General features: G+C 47.1%; 2 protein-coding genes across 7 annotated transcripts in view; one reads left to right on the forward strand and one right to left on the reverse strand.

The window, feature by feature from the left end:
* The window catches only part of LOC142398498 (uncharacterized), a 462,406-nt gene that overhangs the window by 166,766 nt on the left and 279,054 nt on the right, over window positions 1–16,586 (forward strand). The gene's annotated exons all lie outside the window — the stretch shown is intronic.
* Window positions 1–16,586, reverse strand: part of rasal2 (RAS protein activator like 2) — an 87,420-nt gene that overhangs the window by 57,514 nt on the left and 13,320 nt on the right. For 3 of the 6 annotated variants that reach the window (XM_075482496.1, XM_075482493.1, XM_075482494.1), the window contains exon 1: window positions 15,432–16,102. The exons of 2 other annotated variants lie outside the window; for them this stretch is intronic. In XM_075482496.1, the coding sequence (XP_075338611.1) occupies window positions 15,432–15,960 (529 nt within the window). In that variant the 5' untranslated portion in view covers window positions 15,961–16,102. Of the gene's footprint in view, window positions 1–15,431; window positions 16,104–16,586 lie in introns of those variants that run through there. One more of the 6 variants, XM_075482502.1, reaches the window with a different exon arrangement.

Here is a 16,586-nt window from a genome sequence, read left to right on the forward strand (position 1 = left end):
TTCTGAATGATTAAAGGCCCGATTGGGTCTCTGTAGCATTAAACCGGAGTTCTGGAAGAACAACGATTGGAACGGGAGGAGAAAGAATCTTAGTGGCCGTACTGAAGATTAGTCCCGTTATTATCCGGGTGAAAAGGGAGATAAAGAAGGAAAACGCACACAGAACCGAGGTCAGGTCTGACGCAGGACTCAGTGTTCAGGACTCTTTTTGGACGATTCTGCTCTGAACCACCTGCTTTGAGCGTGTTTCTGGGTTTCCGCTCGGTCCCGTCTGACCCGGTCCCGGCTGACCCGGTCCCGTCTGACCCGGTCCCGGCTGACCCGGTCCCGGCTGACCCGGTCCCGGCGGCAGCTTCTCCAGCTCTTTCCAAACAGCGGACAGCTGAGGATCTACGCTTTCAGCAGGTTCTTTCTGGCTGCTAAAGCCCCCCCAGAAACCCCCCTGCACACCTGCTGCAGGTCAGAGGTTAAAGTTATCCAACGAGCCGCCTGAGGTCCGTTCGGTGCTGCTCAACATCCTCTGAACCGAACCACGAGGAGGACGGTGCAGACGGCCGAGGCGCTGATGCCACCTTTGATGTCCAGCTGGTATTTCTGCTGAACGCCTTCACGCTCTTCAAAGCGACAGTTTGAATCTTAGACCCGACAGACCTGTGCAGAGACTGAGGAGCTCCTGGAGGACGAGGAACAGGCGGAGGCTTCCTGAAAGGTGATCAGAGACTGAGGAGCTCCTGGAGGACGAGGAACAGGCTGAGGCTTCCTGAAAGGTGATGAACCTGGACCGGCTCGTGCTGAAAGTTATCCCGAAGTGGTAGCGTAAGAGTTCTGTGAGTCGTTAAAACTGAAAACGGTTTAATGGTTTAAACATTCTGGGTACCTCGGGAGGTCAGAGTACCCCTGGAGGTCAGGGTACCGAGGCCCCAACAGAGAACCGAGGCCCGAGGCCTGAACCGAGGCCCCAACCGAGGCCTGGACCGAGAACTGAGGCCCCAACCGAGAACCGGACCGAGAACCGAGGCCCCAACCGAGGCCCCGACCGAGAACCGAGGCCCCAACCGAGAACCGAGGCCCCAACGGAGACCCGAGGCCCCAACCGAGACCCGGACCGAGAACCAAGGCCCCAACCGAGAACCGGACCGAGAACCGAGGCCCCAACCGAGGCCCCGACCGAGAACCGAGGCCCGAGGCCTGGAGGTCAGAGTACCCCTGGAGGTCAGGGTACCCCTGGAGGTCAGAGTACCCCTGGAGGTCAGAGTACCCCTGGAGGTCAGAGTACTTCTGGAGGTCGGGGCACCCCTGGAGGTCAGGGTACCCCTGGAGGTCGGAGTACTTCTGGAGGTCGGGGTACCCCTGGAGGTCAGGGTACTCCTGGAGGTCAGAGTACTTCTGGAGGTCAGGGTACCCCTGGAGGTCAGGGTACCTCTGGAGATCGGGTTACCCCTGGAGGTCAGAGGACCCCTGGGGGTCAGGGTACCCCTGGAGGTCAGGGTACCCCTGGAGGTCAGAGTACCCCTGGAGGTCAGAGTACTCCTGGAGGTCAGGGTACCCCTGGAGGTCAGAGTACTCCTGGAGGTCAGGGTACCTCTGGAGGTCGGGGTACCCCTGGAGGTCAGAGTACCCCTGGAGGTCAGGGTACCCCTGGAGGTCAGAGTACCCCTGGAGGTCAGAGTACTCCTGGAGGTCAGGGTACCCCTGGAGGTCAGAGTACTCCTGGAGGTCAGGGTACCTCTGGAGGTCGGGGTACCCCTGGAGGTCAGAGTACCCCTGGAGGTCAGGGTACCCCTGGAGGTCGGGGTACCTGTGCTTGATTACAGATGCTAACAACAAAGAATGCGTGCATCTCATCGGTGTACAGTGTGTCCGCTGTAAAAGCGAATTAGCTTCCGACATTTCACGTTTTCACGCACAAATTGTGGCTAATTTCTGCTTTTTGATCTTTTAATAAACATTCTTTTGCTTCTTTATTTCTTTTCCCATAACGGTGAACATGGCTTCCACCTGCGGGGTCCGGGAGGAGGTCTCAGGCGTCCGTGAGAAGAGAAACTCGACTCCGACCAAACCCCCAGAGGGAATGTGTGAGAGTCGGGTGAGTCCGCCACCTGTCCACGCACACACGTGCACGCACACGTGCACACTAGCTGCTCAGCATGCCTGTGATGCTTGTGAGGCGGCACATGCTCTCAGAGTCGTGTTTGTTTGTGTTTACATGAAATGTGATCAGTTTCCGACCGTCACAGCCACAGGGAACCTGCAGCTCTTATTTAAAGACTTATCTGGTCTTTCCCACCAGAACCAGAACGGAACCAGAACAGAACTATGCTTCAGCTGCGGTACAACCTGCCACAACCAAAAGCTGTGAACCACCCCGACCTTCAGACAGCAGCTGACCTCTGTGCCCAGAGTTCAGCTTTGAAGGCAGCGGCGCCTCCTCTCAGGAAAACACCGAAAACCCAGAAGAAATGCATTTCGCTCCTGCCCGAGCCGAAATCAGCCGGCCTGAAGCTGATTTCTCTTAAGCTCTAAACTCTGTAAACTTTAGCAACATTTGAAACATTTTCAGGAGAGAAAGTAGTCGTTTAGATCCCCAACGTGTTGAAAACCTGACAAAATACCGGCTGTTTACAATTTTGTTCCCACGAATTCGGCGCTACTAAAGCTAGCCGCAGTGAGCAACGCACTTCCTGTTATTTTCACAAAATAAAATACCCGTTGCCTTTTATCATAGGGAAAGCCATTACCATACAATTGGTGCTTTTGTTTTGAAAACAGGAAGTGAACCTACCCTCGTTGTAGCTAGCTTGAAACTGCCGTTTTGACAGGAAATGACGATCGGCGACGTCACGTTTTGTTGCATCTTGGGTAGTTTGAGTATGAGTAGTAACCTCATGATGCATACCCAACATTTAGGAGAATCTAGTATGCATCCGGGAACTTCTCACTTACTCAAACTCGCATACTAACTCAGAAAGTTAGTATGAGTAGTAGGAGAAGTATGCGGTTTCGAACACAGCCTACCTAAAATGTCTCATTTCTACCCCAGACTTTTCTTCCTTCACCTAATGATGTCATTATGAAACATGTTTCCATCACCTCTGCCTGTTGGTCATTTCTGACCAATCAGAGTGGAGGAGTCCTTAAAGAGACGGGCGCTGCGGATCAGAGGAATAACCAGGACAACATATCTGACAACTGGAACAACTGTCCAACACGTCCACGCTGGCACGGAAATATTCTCACCACTGACCTGCGTCTGAGTTTGTGTCGGGTTGGAAACTGAAACCAGTTCCAATAAGAACTGCTCAGAAAACAGCGGGTACAAGTAGAAATAAATAGTTTCTGTTCTCCTTGTTAATTCCTGAATGCACCCAGGAAGGTCCTGAATGAGAGCCAATTATTAGCTGGTCTCATGAATGATGAAGGAATCCTCCCCGTCAGGACCTGTGACTCATGTGAAGAAGTTTCCCTTCGATAAAAAACTCTTCAGATTAGAAATATTTTTGGACTTTCTTTGGAATTGAAACTAGAAACTGATGAGTGTGCAATGTCAGAGTTTTGAAGTTTAGTGGCAAAAAAGTAGAGGTGCACCGAAATGAAAATTTGTGGCCGAAACCGAATAATAATTAATCACTTGGCCGAATACCGAAACCGAATATTACAGTTCAGTTAAGTTATCAAAAGTTAGATTGTTCACCATTTTTAAATATTGCTTAAATCTACGCCTTACAATAAATGTTTAGACATGTTTTTCAAAGAAAATAAATGTTTATTTGAAATCTTCAAAAGTTATTACTAATAACTATAACTACTAACTAGAGATAAGTTTCATTAATTCCCATTTTCAATTCATTCTGGGTTTTTTTTCATTCATTTCATACAACAAAAAATACAACATATTATAAAAGCGTTCCAACACAAAAATGTAAAAACATGCAATATAACAAATTATCTGAGTGTCCTTTTTGGCATAGAGTCTAGGTAGCCTGCTCCTTCAGGAACAGTGGCAGCATTTTTTGTAGTTTGTGTGTTTTGCCTTTAAGTGATATTTTAGACTGAAACTACTACGGTGAGAAGACAATTCAACTTGGCTGTAAATGCAGGAGTTTTTATTTTTAATTTATTTTGAAATACATGCTTTTACGTGGAAACAAGTAAAACAGGAAGTAGCGCCGGTTAGCTCCGAGAGCTTCACACAGAGACCGAGGAGCACCTGTAGCGTGATGTTAGCTGCTAGTTTATCTTTATTTTATTCCTCCATGCTTGGTGGTGTTTGCTGTAACTGTGTGAATGTGATGCAGAGGAGAAGTGGAAGTTAAAGAATCCTAGTTCTGACCGTGCAGATTGCCCCTGGGGAATGACTCTGCCGTTGGTTGAGAAGCAGCTAAAGTGGCCAGTATTACTTTGATTATTTATTGGTACCAGCGACAATGCTAGGAATGCTATTTCTTTAATGATTACAACAACTAATGTTGTATTTTATTTTGTTTACTTGAACATTTAATTATACGGTGTTGATGTGGCGTTAATAAACATCTGTGAAAAGAATCGGAGTCTCGCATTGAATCAATGGGCGGCATATTGGCAGAGTTTACAGATGAGTTTGGTTCTGTCGACTCCGCCGTCTGGAAGTGGATGATTTTGCGTCGCCACTATTCGGCCTCCGATTCGGCCACTCATTTGTCTTTCGGCCGAAAGCCGAATGTGTTTTTTTTTTTGCGTTTTCGGCCGCATATTTTCGGTTGCCGAATATTCGGTGCACCTCTACAAAAAAAGGTTTATGTGTTATTAGTCGCTGTCGGGGCGATTGACACACGTTATAGATCAGTGGGTGCGCGTGCATAAAGGTCAGCTGTAATCATCGTGATTTCGTTGACAAACATATTTTTTTGACCTAAATATATTCTGAGAAATAATGTGAAATTTGAGCAATGACGAGTACACTAGTATGTTGTCCGGTATGTTGCTTAAAAAAATAGTAAGCTCAATAGTTTCTGTTTAAAATAAGGTGTTTCATCCGTCCCGCATGTGTGGTTCAACCATCCCGACTAGGCGGAGCGGGGTGAAGTTGGTTTTATATTCGACATTCGCCTATTTTCCAGCTTTGTAATTGTAATAGCGTCACGAAAACCGCACCAATTTGCCTCAGGATGGTATTAATTTGTACCGAAAACTAAGACTAACATACCACAGGCTTTATCAGCTCACCAAAGTAAGCCTGAAAGATCAGAGTAACCGCGCCGAATATACTTCTAAGTGAACTACGGCAGCCGGAGCGCTTAGGGACCGTCGCAAAAGTGCAACGCCTTTTTTTGTTCTCACTGGATATTCAACCAATGAACACCAAACCACTTCTAATGGGTTTGTGAACTCACTATAAAGCTTTCACAGCCTTTTAGTTTCCAGAAAAATCATTTTAGGTAGAACATTTACTCAGTGTGCATAGTTAATTCCATTTTAGATTTTTATTTTGTAATAGCTCTCTTGTTTTTAAAGATAAACACCAAACCACTTCTGATGTGTTCCTGAACTCATTGTGTACTTCCCACACCCTTTGTTATCAAGGAAAACCTTTTCAAGTTTCTCAAAAAGGCATAAGTCCTCACTGTATATGATCCATTCATATTTTTCATGAAGTTTAGTTTTAACCTGTAAATATTTTCTATTACATTTGTTATCATTGGGTTTTAATGACAAGATGAGGTTTCCTCATAAGCCCACAAGGGTTTCTGACATCTCCAGCACACATTCCTTTTTTTTAATTTGTTGTGTTTTATTGTGTATTTTTTTTGTTATATTTGAATGAATGTGTGCAAATCAATCAAATAAAATAAAATCTGCAGTCGCACAAATTTACGCCGCGTGAATTCACCCCCCCCCCCCCCCCATAGTTTCCAAAAATTCTGTGTGAAACACTGCTCATAAACACCCTTTCAACCATCCCAGAGTCATGTGTTCAGTCACTGGTTCTGGATCTGGTTCTGTTGCTTAAAGCGGAGTTCACCTCCACCAGAGGTGCTGAAGGGTTAACAGCTTCCAGCACTCACACGGGACAACAGAGGCGGCTTTGTCTGGCGACCTGCATGCAGCAGGCAGGTCGCCATCATAGCAACCGGTAAACACAGCAGCTGTCCTCCAATCACAGCGCAGTGACATCACATCAGCGCTTTATCAAGATGGGACCATTCAACAGGAAGACTGGGGGGGTGGTGAGTACAGAGAGGGGTGTGTCACCCAGACACCAACGCACACACACACTCATTAACGTGTGAAACAAGCTCCTGGATCCCGTTTAAAAGCAGCTTTAAAGGGATTTTAGCACCAGCACACACACAACTTCACCCTGTGTGGTTCTGTGTGGTTCTGGACGCGTTTCTTCACTAAAATTGGGACCGATTTGTGAGTTTTGGCTCAGTTTACTCAACTTCTCTGACTGTCCGTCTGTCTGATGGAGAATAAAACAAGAAGCAGCACTTCTTAAGAACAACGTCTGAATTAAGGTGTCTCACATGAGCCAGCATTGAACTGCATATCTGCAGAATAAAGCCAGCTTTAAGTGCCATATTAAGGTGTATTTCAAAGAGCCGGGTAGTGCTGGTCACCAGAAATGAGCCACTGTTTGTCCAACACAATCAAGCTGCTCCAACCGCAGTGAAGAAGAAGCTCAGATTTGACCGGATGTGAAACAGATTTAATTTTCTGGAATCCCAAACAGATTCGAGTTGCTGGAAGAATCGTCTCAGTCCTCATTCAAACTGCAGCAGCTGATGGTCATTTCATCGAGAAGCTGCAAAAATCACAGCAAAGACGTCCAAAGATCAAGACTAAGGTTCATATTCAGGGCGGAAATCACACGTTGCGTTCACACCTGAACATGCGGGCAGAGTCGGGTCGAAGCCACCTGAAAGCAGACTTCAAATCTTCCACCAAAAGTAAAACAGACCACAAAATTCATCTGAAAGAGGAGCTGAAGTGACTGATAGTTAGGGATGGGAGTTGAGAACCGGTTCCCAGTGTTTCAATTCCTTGGAATCGTTTGGCGATTTTGCAAACGATTCCCTTTTATCGATTCCAGTGGGCGCGAATGACGTCACCACGCAGCGTTGCGTGGCGAGTCCAGCGCAGCCAGCAGCCAACAGTAAACATGGCGCCCAAGCGGTACAAACGCTCCAAAGTTTGGTTACACATCCCTAAAAAAGACGACAACAGGGCAACTTGCAAAGTGAATATTTCACCAAAGGGAGGAAATACTACCAACATGCAATAACTATGAATGAATGATTAACGTCGGTGAATCTGAACCCAGCAACGTTAGCAACATTAGCATGTCCTCGGCTAACACTGCAGGTAACTAACTAACTAACAAACACTGCCTATCATGTTAGCTCCATTTGCCTGATTGTAAAAGCTGCTGTTAGTAACGGTTAAGGTTAAATGAATGCCTTCTCAGGCATTACATTTAGATGAAATCATGAGAGACAGAGCCTGACTGGCTCAGAGCCAGAGGCTGGTGGTACTACCCCCAGTTCACCTCTACCTCCAGCTTCTCCTTTCACCAGAGCAGGAAGAGTTAAATTACCCAGGCCAGGATAGACCAATGTGGACCTCACCGTTGTTGGGTTTGTGAGGTCATGACTCGTGTTACTTCTAAACTGAACAAAGTTGATGCTAATCGACCGGTTTGTTGCCCTTTTTCTCCAAATGAGAATCGATAAGGGAACCGACAAAGAACCGAATCGCTAAGCAGAATCGAAAATGGAATCGTAAAAATCTTATCAATTCCCATCCCTAGTGATAGTCCTTCAGTGATCCGTCAGACCTGCAGGGTTCTGTTGCATCTCAGAAGCATCTCAGAGCAGATTCATCCACATTCTCTTATTTATTCGTTAATTTTTCCAAACCACAAAGTGAAGCTTTTATGTTGACTTGGTGATCTCCGGCTCAACTAAACACACAGATTCCTCGGCTGATGCGCCTCATTCAGGTTTTGACTCAGAAATGGGACCTTTTTGTTGGCGTTTTCCTTTATTTTAGAAATTCCAAGTCTTCGTTTGTTGATGTAAGCATCAATAGAAGTGTACAAATTCAACAGTTCCTACAACTTAACTTAATAAAAAGCGGCTGTGATGAACAGAGAGAGAATAACGGCTGAAAAACGAGCTCATCGAAGGGAAAGCTGCAGCTTAGAAAAGCAAAAGCAAATGTTAGTTTCCTCTAAAAGGTGGAAAATGACGGTGAAGAGCAAACAAGTGCACGCTGACTCATAACCACAGACCCATGGTCAAAATGAATATCTATAAGTGTACATGTGACGTCAGCTCGTGTGTTCTCAGCTCCACAACGCTTTGAGTTCCCTTTCATTTGTTTCTGGGGAAATTCGGAACAAAACATGAGTCGGAACTGTCGTTAAAGTGCAAACGTGAGTCTAAATATGTGTTTGCTGCCACCTCTGCAGGCTGTTAACACAGAGGAGCTTCATCACCTTCATCAGAGGCGTCAAACAGGCCGAGGAAGAGGAAATTACAGCAATTAACCGACGGGAGCCCAACAGTTTGTGTCAGCTGAGAAACTATCATCAGGTCCATGTGATAAAGTGTCTGTTCACTCCTGCGTTGCATCTCTGAGCAGGGCGAGGCGGATGTGTGAAAGTGATAAATGCTCCACGCGCACATCGTTTTATCTGATGGTGATAAAGCTCCTGATCAGAAACCTGCTGAAGCAGCACCAGTTGGTGAAATTCACTCCGCTCAGGCCGAAAATGTTTGACTGCTGGTGAAATAAACCAAACTGTACGATGATGACACTCAGTTTTACCTGATGGGTCATTAATTAAAACCTAATCAGCAGCTTAACTGACAAGAGAAGGTTTCAAGTCACAGGCCTTCATGGGCTGTTCTCAACAAACAACACCACAAAGCATCAAGACTGTAACTGCTTTAAATCCGTCACAAACAACAACAAACAAACAACAACAAACAACACCACAAAGCATCAAGACTGTAACTGCTTTAAATCTGTCACAAACAACAACAAACAAACAACAACAACCAACACAAACAAACAACAAAAAACACCACAAAGCATCAAGATTGCTGTGGTACTTAACTTTAGAGTTCTTCAGAATTTGACCCAGAGGCAGCATGTATAGAATGAACAGAAGGGGTCCAAGAACTGACCCCTGAGGAACTCCACATGTCATAGCCATAATTATCGGTATCGGCCCTGAAAAAAACATATAAGTCGGGCCCTAATTCAGAAGGTCGGATTCGGATTGAACCGACCCGTACCGTTCTGAACCGACCCGTACCGGACTGAACCGACCCGTACCGGACTGAACTGACCCGTACCGTTCTGAACCGACCCGTACCGCTCTGAACCGACCCGTACCGGACTGAACCGACCCGTACCGTTCTGAACCGACCCGTACCGGACTGAACCGACCCGTACCGGACTGAACTGACCCGTACCGTTCTGAACCGACCCGTACCGTTCTGAACCGACCCGTACCGCTCTGAACCGACCCGTACCGTTCTGAACCGACCCGTACCGGACTGCATAGTGGAAACGAGGCTTTAGATGCTTCCAGACTGTTGAACTTCTACAAATTAAACACGGCGAAACACCAGAAACACACATTTAGGACCTCAGACCAGAAGAAATCTGGACCAGACGAGTTCTGACGTAAACCAGCCCTAACACAAAAAGAATAAATCGACCGATGAACACCGTCACCAATCAGCCCAACTGGTCCTGAAAGCATCGTCAAGTGAAAGAAGAGTTCTGATTGGAGCAGAAAACATCAATCCCATTGATGCGTCTGACAGCAGGAGCCGGCACTTTCCCACCAGAGCCCGAAAGGTCAATGAGCCGGGGCCCCCTTTGTCCCTGCCGGGGCCCCCTTTGTCCCCGCCGGGAACCCCTTTGTTCCTGCCGGGGCTTTGTTGTGGGGCAACAATTTACATACAAAAGCAGGACACACACGCCTTCTTCTATCTCTGTGAGGACCCTCATGCATCCCTGGGGACTTTACCCCGGCTGCAGGCCGGCGGTCGGATACTGGAAGGCACGGTGGTGGAGGGCTGATGGTCTGGGCTGGTTCTGCAGCCACAGGACCTGGGCACCTTGCAGCCATTAGCCCCTTTCACACTGAGGAAGAACCCGCGTTTAATTCTCGAATTTAGCGTGTCCGCTGTTCCTTTCACACTGACGATCCGGGCTGGGGTGTCAACTCGACTCGCCATTCGACCCGCGTCGGACCCTAGTCTTTTTGCCGAGCCGAATTTGATGTGAAAGCAATTGACGCGGGATGGACGTGGGCGTGGCGTGACGCGAGGAGTTTGTGTTCAGAGCCATGACAGCTAAACGTCTTCATCGATTGCGTCGAACGCTGTTGGCGTTCTTCTGCTTCAAATTGTCGATGGATTACCTCAACTTGGACATTATAGTGCTCTTGTATTCTCCGCATATGTTCTTCGGCGGCATCCCACGTTGTGACCATCCACACCCCGTAAAATAACATCTCCATGAACTGCATATTCAATTGCGTGACCGAACAAACAGCCAGAAACAAAAACAAGTCCTCAAGGTGTCCCGCCATCGTTGGTTTGAAAAATTTGATGCAGACAGGTGTATTTAGGCTTACCTCCGACGCATGGCTTGTGCCTACGTCATTGTGCACGCTCAGCATTTTATGTGTTTCGTGTGACGCTCTGCCACTAGGCCACGCCCCCTGAACTTGGCTTCAGGCGGCACGGGTCACCTAACAAGTCAAGCGTTCACATTGCTCGATGCGGGATGAAGTGGCAATTTGGACCCGCGATGGTAGCGGATCTCAGTGTGAAAACAGCTATTGAGTCCACCATGAACTCTGGATACCAAAGTGTTCTAGAGTCGGATGTGAGGCCGTCTCCCCCAACATGTGATAACCGATGGCCCGGCGCCGACCCTCCTCTCGCATGAGCACTTTTCCCACAAACCACCGGCGCAGAGAGATCCCACTAAACCTTTTCCCACACCCTTGATGGCGCTCCAGGCTTTTATTTTGTAAAAGTCTGTTGCTCTCAGGCTTTTATTTTGTAAAAGTCTGCTGCTGTCTGCTGTGGAACAGGAAAAGAAAGTAATCGGCGGATCCACCAAACATGGAGAAGGGTACGGAACTTTTACTCGGCCATTTTCATGTTAAAGTTCTTCCAGACGGCGGAGTCGACAGAACCAAAGTCATCTGTAAACGCTGCCAATATGCCGCCCACTGATTGGATGCGAGACTCCGGTTCTTCTCACAGATGTTTATTAACGCCACATCAACACCGTAGAACTAAATGTTCGAGTAAACAAAGTAAAAGACAACATTAGTTGTTGTAATCATTAAAGAAATAGCATTCTTAGCATTGTCGCTGGTACCAATAAATAATCAAAGTAATACTGGCCACTTTAGCTGCTTCTCACCCATTTGTTTTCTTTAACTTCCACTTCTCCTCTGCATCACATTCACACAGTTACAGCAAACACCACGAAGCATGGAGGAATAAAATAAAGATAAACTAGCAGGTAGCATCACCGCTACAGGTGTGAAGCTCACGGAGCTAACCGGCGCTACTTCCTGTTTTACTTGTTTCAACATAAAAGCACGTATTTCAAAATAGATAAAAAAAAAACCTCCTGCATTTACAGCCAAGTTGAATTGTCTTCTCAGCGTAGTAGTTCCAGTCTAAAATATCACTTAAAGGCAAAACACACAACTGATAGCAGCAAGTCATTCAAGGAAACAGACAGTGGAGCGAGGCTTCTACATAAAAACTACAGAAAGATGCTGATGTTAAAAGTGTGTTTGCACAACAAATGTTATGGCACTTTCATTCATATGGCAGCACATTTAAAATAAAGCTAAATGCTAAAAGCTATACGCTACTTTTGGATTCATTTTTGGATTCTGCGTACAAATGAGATTAATCGTGATTAATCAGGGAAATCATGTGATTAATTAGAAATACACATGCACTTTTTTGCACGTGAACATTTGTGATGATGTTTTTTAGGGTTTTCAGAGTAAAAACTGCCAATGACTCGTCCTGTTCGAACTCTCATCCAATGAAAAGCTCTCCTTTCATTTTTAAAACACAGCAGACAGTGGTAGGTGGAGCGTGCTCAGGCCACCGGAGCGGACCAATCAGAGCAGACTAAGCACATCTCTGCTGAAAGCATTTCAGTCGCCAACACAACATGAAATATTTAGGCTTTCTAAGGAAAGAAGCCAGCAGCAGGGCTAATTTAAGAAGAACGAAGAAGGAAAGAGATCCAGACCAACATGAACAACAACAACACCACAAACCCGGCTCCTCAGCTCAGTCGAGCTGTGAGTGAACGGGTTAAAAATTACTTTAAAAAGACTGGGTTATGACCTGGGTTATGACCTGGGTTATGACCTGGTTATGACCTGGATTATGACCTGGATTATGACCTGGATTATGACCTGGGTTATGACCTGGGTTATGACCTGGGTTATGACCTGGGTTATGACCTGGATTATGACCTGGGTTATGACCTGGATTATGACCTGGGTTATGACCTGGATTATGACCTGGGTTATGATCTGGATTATGACCTGGGTTATGACCTGGATTATGACCTGGGTTATGACCTGGATTATGACCTGGGTTATGATCTGGATTATGACCTGGGTTATGACCTGGGTTATGACCTGGATTATGACCTGGGTTATGATCTGGGTTATGACCTGGATTATGACCTGGATTATGACCTGGGTTATGATCTGGGTTATGACCTGGGTTATGACCTGGATTATGACCTGGATTATGACCTGGATTATGACCTGGGTTATGACCTGGGTTATGACCTGGGTTATGACCTGGATTATGACCTGGGTTATGACCTGGATTATGACCTGGGTTATGACCTGGGTTATGACCTGGGTTATGACCTGGATTATGACCTGGATTATGACCTGGGTTATGACCTGGATTATGACCTGGGTTATGACCTGGGTTATGACCTGGGTTATGACCTGGATTATGACCTGGATTATGACCTGGGTTATGACCTGGATTATGACCTGGGTTATGACCTGGATTATGACCTGGGTTATGACCTGGGTTATGACCTGGGTTATGACCTGGATTATGACCTGGGTTATGACCTGGATTATGACCTGGGTTATGACCTGGGTTATGACCTGGGTTATGATCTGGGTTATGACCTGGGTTATGACCTGGGTTATGACCTGGGTTATGACCTGGATTATGACCTGGGTTATGACCTGGATTATGACCTGGGTTATGACCTGGGTTATGATCTGGGTTATGACCTGGGTTATGACCTGGGTTATGACCTGGGTTATGATCTGGGTTATGACCTGGGTTATGACCTGGGTTATGACCTGGATTATGACCTGGGTTATGACCTGGGTTATGACCTGGATTATGACCTGGGTTATGATCTGGGTTATGACCTGGGTTATGACCTGGGTTATGACCTGGATTATGACCTGGGTTATGATCTGGGTTATGACCTGGGTTATGACCTGGATTATGACCTGGGTTATGACCTGGGTTATGACCTGGGTTATGACCTGGGTTATGATCTGGGTTATGACCTGGGTTATGACCTGGATTATGACCTGGGTTATGACCTGGGTTATGACCTGGATTATGACCTGGGTTATGACCTGGGTTATGACCTGGGTTATGATCTGGGTTATGACCTGGGTTATGACCTGGATTATGACCTGGATTATGACCTGGGTTATGATCTGGGTTATGACCTGGGTTATGACCTGGGTTATGACCTGGATTATGACCTGGGTTATGACCTGGATTATGACCTGGGTTATGATCTGGGTTATGACCTGGGTTATGACCTGGGTTATGACCTGGATTATGACCTGGGTTATGACCTGGGTTATAATTTGGATTATGACCTGGGTTATGACCTGGATTATGACCTGGGTTATGACCTGGGTTATGACCTGGGTTATAATTTGGATTATGACCTGGGTTATGACCTGGATTATGACCTGGGTTATGACCTGGGTTATGACCTGGGTTATAATTTGGGTTATGATCTGGGTTATGACCTGGGTTATGACCTGGGTTATAATCTGGGTTATGATCTGGGTTATGACCTGGGTTATGACCTGGGTTATGACCTGGGTTATAATTTGGATTATGACCTGGGTTATGACCTGGATTATGACCTGGGTTATGACCTGGATTATGACCTGGGTTATAATCTGGGTTATGATCTGGGTTATGACCTGGGTTATGACCTGGGTTATAATCTGGGTTATGATCTGGGTTATGACCTGGATTATGACCTGGGTTATGACCTGGGTTATGACCTGGGTTATAATCTGGGTTATGATCTGGGTTATGACCTGGATTATGATCTGGGTTATGATCTGGGTTATGACCTGGGTTATGACCTGGGTTATAATCTGGGTTATAATCTGGGTTATGATCTGGGTTATGACCTGGGTTATGACCTGGGTTATGACCTGGGTTATAATTTGGATTATGACCTGGGTTATGACCTGGATTATGACCTGGGTTATGACCTGGATTATGACCTGGGTTATAATCTGGGTTATGATCTGGGTTATGACCTGGGTTATGACCTGGGTTATAATCTGGGTTATGACCTGGGTTATGACCTGGATTATGACCTGGGTTATAATCTGGGTTATGATCTGGGTTATGACCTGGGTTATGACCTGGGTTATAATCTGGGTTATGATCTGGGTTATGACCTGGGTTATGATCTGGGATTTAATCTAAAGAGAAGGATTTAGTGTCGACTTTGTCTTCATTTGGTTTTCTGACTTTTGTTCATCCCGATATAAACTTGAACAGAATCTACATGTCATCAGATTACCAGCGTTACCTTCAGGTAAAGGAAAGACCTGAGCCCCCCCGAGCCCACCTGAGCTCCCCTGAATGGGAGTACATTGTGATTGGCTGTAGTAGCCATAGTAACCGTAACTAGGCGCTGTGCGTTGGAGAGTTTTTTTTCGGTGATCGGCAGCAGTACAGAAAACTAGTAAAAATTGTTCTGTAGGATATGTGTATATACATACACTACACATATATATATATATATATATATATATACACACATATACATACAGTCTAGGTAAATAAGACAAATACACACACTGAAAAATTAGCTTAAAGAACCTTTCTGTCTATCTATCTATCCGAGCCAATCACAATGTACTCCCGTTCAAGCGTGCCGCCATATTTTGTGACGTGTTGAGCAGACGACGGAAGCCGAGCCGATCTGGTACCCAGACCGGTTCCAGTCCCGCATTGGACGGCCCTTTGCTGCATGTTGTTCCCCCTCTCTCTGTTCCATGCTTCCTGTCTCCCTTCAACTGTCCATTAAAGGCATAAAAGGCACACACACACACAGCTCAGCTGTCCTACCGGACTCTGCTCGCTCAGGTTCTGGTTCTGCTGGTTCTGCTGGTTCTGCTGGTTCTGCTGGTTCTGCTGGTTCTGCTGGCTCAGGTTCTGGTTCTGCTGGTTCTGCTGGCTCACGTCTCCGGACTCTGCTGATCCGGCGTGACAGCGAGTTGATGAAGCCGCTGACGGTCGGCGCTCTGCGCTCCGCCTCTGACCCGACCTTCCCGAGCCTCTCGGCGCCGGCGCCGGGCTCGGACAGGGACCGGAGGAAGGGGAGGATCCCGCGCAGAGAGCCGGCCCTGGCCTGGCCTTCAGGGGCCCGATCCCGGCTCGGGTCCGGCGGACGTCGGAGGTGAGGACGCTCCGGGCGGCGCTCTCCGCCTGCGGGCGCCAGGCGAGCAGATGTCCTCCACTTGTTTGGGGTCAGCGGCTGCTCGGGAGCCGGCTGGGGGCCCCGCCTCCTCCAGGGCTTTCTGTAATGCTGCCAGCGCTGCTGGGGACCCTGAGCGGGGCTTTCGCGGCCTTCGGGGGATGTTCCACCTCCACTCATGGTCACACGGCGTCCTCCGGGCGGCGGCGAGCAGACGGAGGCCGACGCAGCTGTGCTCCGGCAGGCTTCTGAAGCGAGCTCGATGGCGGCCGCTCTTCAGCTCGTCCTCATGCTGCCGTCTCGCTGTTGCTCAACAGGCTGCGATCGGCTTCCTGGGAGGAAGTCGAGCGTCAGATGGAGACAGGCCGGCCAATCGGGTCGCAGCAGGCTGTGGTTTCCCGTGTGGAAACCGAAACCGTTCTCAGTTCAGTTCCTGCTGCGTGTGCGACGCTGACGATCGGGGTCACATGACACCGCAGACGGAAAAAAGTCTGAGTCCGACCTCAAACCGTTTTCACCCGAAATATATAAAAACCCGTTTCTGTTCTCAGAAGTCTGAGACAGAAACACGAAACAGAGAAAATCTGAGCACGTTTTCACCTTTCGGCAGAAAAACCTGCCGATTAAAGAAGATTTATTATGTGATTATTAGATGATATACAAGGTCACCTGTGTGCAGGGATGTCCCGATCCAGGTTTTTGCACTTCCGATCCGATACCGATACCGGCCTATCCAAGCATGTATTAAAGTTTAAAGTTATTTAGCCTACTAACTTAGTTGTCAGACTCATATTGAAAAGGGTTTT

The sequence above is a fragment of the Odontesthes bonariensis genome, chromosome 14 (assembly GCF_027942865.1).
Source record: "Odontesthes bonariensis isolate fOdoBon6 chromosome 14, fOdoBon6.hap1, whole genome shotgun sequence".
Taxonomy (NCBI): domain Eukaryota; kingdom Metazoa; phylum Chordata; class Actinopteri; order Atheriniformes; family Atherinopsidae; genus Odontesthes; species Odontesthes bonariensis.